Raw genomic sequence first — 3,971 nt, 5'->3', positions numbered from 1 at the left:
AAACAAATAGTACCCTTATTACACATACTATCTATAGGTTTCCTCGAACATTATGAATCATGTAAGACATTCGTTCAGTTCTACAACATGCAGACGTTGTTTTACAAACAAATATTTTACAAACTATTTTTCCTGCTAATTATTGTGCTACTGCAACTCCGAAAACTGCAGTACAAATTGGAAAAAAATGGAGCTTGAACCATTAGAGTCATCATGCTGCAGCTTGTTTGTTATAATAATCATGCCTGTGTGTTAATTTTGAACACCACATAATGTTGCAGGTTGCAGGGGAAATTTTGCTGGCGACTTCTGCAAAGGTAAGAAGCTAATGTATACATGCATGTATTTCTTGGATTCTGAGCGGTAATCATATATTGAATGATTAATTGGTTCTCGAATTGCTGTATGATAAAAAGATGGATGGACGGAACGGTTGATTGACCGATGAATGGATGGATTGCTGAAATGTTTCATTATTGGATTTAAACACTTCTTTCTCTTCCAGAATGCAAGGGGAACTTTACCGGAGAGGACTGCACAGGTAAATACAAGTTGTGCTCTCGTCCAAAGCTATTGCCTCACGTGTGTCTTCCCTGCAAGCGGCTGAATATTTTGTCAGATACGTTTGTTTCTGTATACATAGTGGCTGGCCATCTGTGCACTTAAAAAACCGCTACATCAAAATACCTGTGAACGTAATGTTTTGTTTTGTCAATAATTAAACGTTCCAACAACTTACCTCTCTTGTATTTTTATTCTTACTCTGATATGTGTTCACATGTACACTTCTCAGAATGCAGGGAGGGATTCCATGGAAACGAATGTGACGCTGCCTGTCACTCAAACTGCAGTGGAGGATGTGAAAAAAGTAATGGACACTGCACAGGTAAGCCTGCACAGATTCATTATTTTGTTATTTAAATGAAGGATGAAAGAATGTCTGTAAGTCTACTTTCTATCCGCTTTTCGTTAGATGTTTGTCATCTAAAGACATTGTACTAATTCAATAGCGTATGATAAAGTGTGGTAAAACGATGATATAGTGCGAACCACAATGTCAAATCTGCATGCCTATTTATATATTGTTCTTTCATTTGTGAAAATTGAGATTTATTTGAGAAATCTGAACAAGTTTAAATGGAACTGTTTTGATGTTATGCATGAATACAATTCCTGCAGCTTAAAAAGTGTTTGTAGGCAGCCCATTGTTAACATGTGTTTACAGGCTGCAAAGAAGGCTTTTGGGGCAAACATTTCTGTGGCAAGCAATGCACTGCAAACTGCTCTACACCAGCCTGTCAACACGACAATGGGTACTGCGATGGTGAGTACTATTTGGGCAATTTTAATCTCTCACTTCTGTCACAGTGGTATTGGTAACTACGCTGTTCGTTAATAGTATTGTTGTTGTTGTCTTTGTTGTTTCGATTGCTGTTGTTATTGCTGCTGCTGCTGCTGCTACTGCTGCTGCTGCTGCCGCCGTTGTTGTCGTAGTTGTTGTTGTTGTTGTTGTTGTTGTTGTTAGCACCGCTACGTGGATAAAGTACATTTTCAATCTCACATTATTTGGTCGCCCGTTACGTGTAGTTATTGTTATAACGTGGGAATAATTCTGTCTGTCTTATTTTCCTCTATCCAGGTTGCCAGCCAGGCTATCACGGAGACGAGTGCACGTCACCATGCTCATCCCTGAGTTCCCTGTGTACACAGTGTAGCCAGGACGGGACGTGTACAGCTTGCACTGGGCACTTCATGGCCCCCAACTGTACAGGTGATGGAACTTCTTTGCGTGTATCAGGGCTACCCTTAGGACGTTCTTAAAGGCTTTCACAAAATTACTATATGTCATCTTTGGTGAGATATACTATAGGTGAAGTTTGTCGTTACAGACAGATAGAAATGGCTCTTGCCTTTGAAATCCAGTCAATTGTACGTTATGTTCCATTTTGAATGGAAGGTAGGGGCCTGCACATTGAAAATCAGTCACCACTGACTGTACGAATGAACAACGTACGCATGCACTTCCCTGGATCCGCTGTTGACAGGTTTAGTGTGTCGTGGGACCTTCATTTAGAATTGTAAGAGGGTTAAGGGGGTAGACCTACCTAGAGTTGGGTGTATTGTTGTTTATTTTTGCTACATAGTAACATCTCAGTGGATTTTGATGGGATTTGGTGGGCATCTATGTCAGTTATGTAGCTTTTTAGGAAAATAATTGGTTAGTTGATAGATTTTCATGAACATGAGAAAAAAAGAAGATAAAAATACCATTTTGCGAACAAAAAAAATGTTGCTATAACTTTTTACACAATATTTCTTACACTTTTTATCCCTGAAAGCTGTACTTTGGAAAAGTGATGAAAAACAAATTTACCTGGAGCCTGAACTTGGGAAAAGCAGGTGTGTGGCATATTACCAGTAAACGCCATGTACACAATTTAATACAAAAATCAAAAAATCTCCCCTTAGTATAAATTATGATATATTTGATCTGTCTGTTCGATTACAATTTGGCTTATTAAGGATCCAGCTATAGCTAAAATCTATTTCCAGTACAAATTACAAGGCTCTAGCATGAAAACTGAGAAAACTTTGATGTAAAAACACCCTGAAAAGTGGCATTTTCGGAGAAAATCTGCATGCTAAAATTAGTTAGTTTTTGTGTGCAATGAAATAAAGAGTAAAATGGGACCGGATTTTGAGTTTTCAGGGTTGATACACACCTGCTTAGAACCCTCATATCTCCAGTTTGGATTGGAATTGATTGACAATTCAAGCTGTAAATGTAAATAGAGAGATTTAGCTTTCTAATGATGACACACACTAGTAGGTTCTCATACAAGCTTTTTTTCCAACTCTAGGTAGGTCTACCCCCTTAAGTTGTTCTCAAGAGTTGTGTACCAGGGAAAACCATGTTGCGGAGTTGACATTTCTTAACTTAACTGAGACATAGTAACCATACAAATTGATTTCAATAATAACTACTGGTTCCGTATTTATCATTGGCCTACAAAGAAAGAATGAGAAATACTTGCACATTTTGTTTGTCTACTTTTAGTAAAGGCCCTGTCACATTTGCGTATGCTTATACAATGTCTTATGTGCATGAGCTCATGTCCAAATCATAAGCTTTGGACCAGAAACACAGACGGTCGACTGCCGCGGTTGAACCAGTAAAATTCAGAAATCCAACACAATCGAGTTTCACGGAGATTCCAGTCCGCTGACTGTACGTCTTTGCACGGGGAGTTGCCCGATTGCAGTGTTGCTCTCCTCTAGCACCGTGGTCGGACAACCGCACTAATCCGACAGAAAGTGTGATAATCCGCAGAAGAATACTCACATAATGTTTGGATTCTGAAACATACATGGTGATCGTTATTCGAAATGTATCCATGGGACACAGTAATCCAGGAATAAAGTCAGGGTTATGTCTTGAAAACGTCACATTATGGCGTAAGAAGGTTCGACGTCACGCGAAGGAATCACAAGAAGTCTCGGTCATTGTTATTCAGAGCGGGCCAAGACTAGTTTCTTCTTCGAAATCGGTCATTTTCACGTGCGAGTGAGTTAAGCGGAAGTGGTAATGTTGAACCGCGTTATGAAACGTAACGCAAGTGTGACCGCGATTTCATAAGCACATCTCATTATGGCAATGCATAAAAAAGCCGTGACACGTAACGCAAATGTGACACCTACTTAAAGTTCAAGGGTTTCAACCTACGTCAACTTCGTAACATGGAAACCAAAAGTTGTGGTTTGGTGTTGAACACTAACAGTTGGAAAAATAAAAGACACAAATATAATTATACGTAGGTCTACACTTATATTTTTTGTTGAATGTCTGTATCATTATCTAACTGGAGTATTACTGAAAAAAGTGAAGAGAATCCATTTCGTTGCAATTTCATGATTGTACGCTATAATCATTTAAAGGACTGCAAATGTATGTCACAAAATGGTACCCAGCT

At 38.9% G+C, this 3,971-nt stretch overlaps 1 protein-coding gene across 1 annotated transcript in view; it reads left to right on the top strand.

Annotated features, from left to right (window-relative positions):
• Positions 1-286: 286 nt before the first annotated feature.
• The window catches only part of LOC138964004 (receptor-type tyrosine-protein phosphatase mu-like), an 11,837-nt gene continuing 8,152 nt past the window's right edge, over positions 287-3,971 (top strand). Inside the window, exons 1-5 of the mRNA XM_070335877.1 lie at positions 287-317; positions 506-541; positions 794-886; positions 1,226-1,324; positions 1,640-1,771. Of these exons, the coding sequence (XP_070191978.1) occupies positions 1,753-1,771 (19 nt within the window). The 5' untranslated portion in view covers positions 287-317; positions 506-541; positions 794-886; positions 1,226-1,324; positions 1,640-1,752. The remainder of the gene's footprint in view (positions 318-505; positions 542-793; positions 887-1,225; positions 1,325-1,639; positions 1,772-3,971) is intronic.

The sequence above is a fragment of the Littorina saxatilis genome, linkage group LG4 (genome assembly GCF_037325665.1).
Source record: "Littorina saxatilis isolate snail1 linkage group LG4, US_GU_Lsax_2.0, whole genome shotgun sequence".
In the NCBI taxonomy this organism is placed as follows: Eukaryota; Metazoa; Mollusca; class Gastropoda; order Littorinimorpha; family Littorinidae; genus Littorina; species Littorina saxatilis.
Note: the sequence above shows the minus strand (reverse complement) of the source record. Positions and strands in the feature narration are given on the sequence as shown.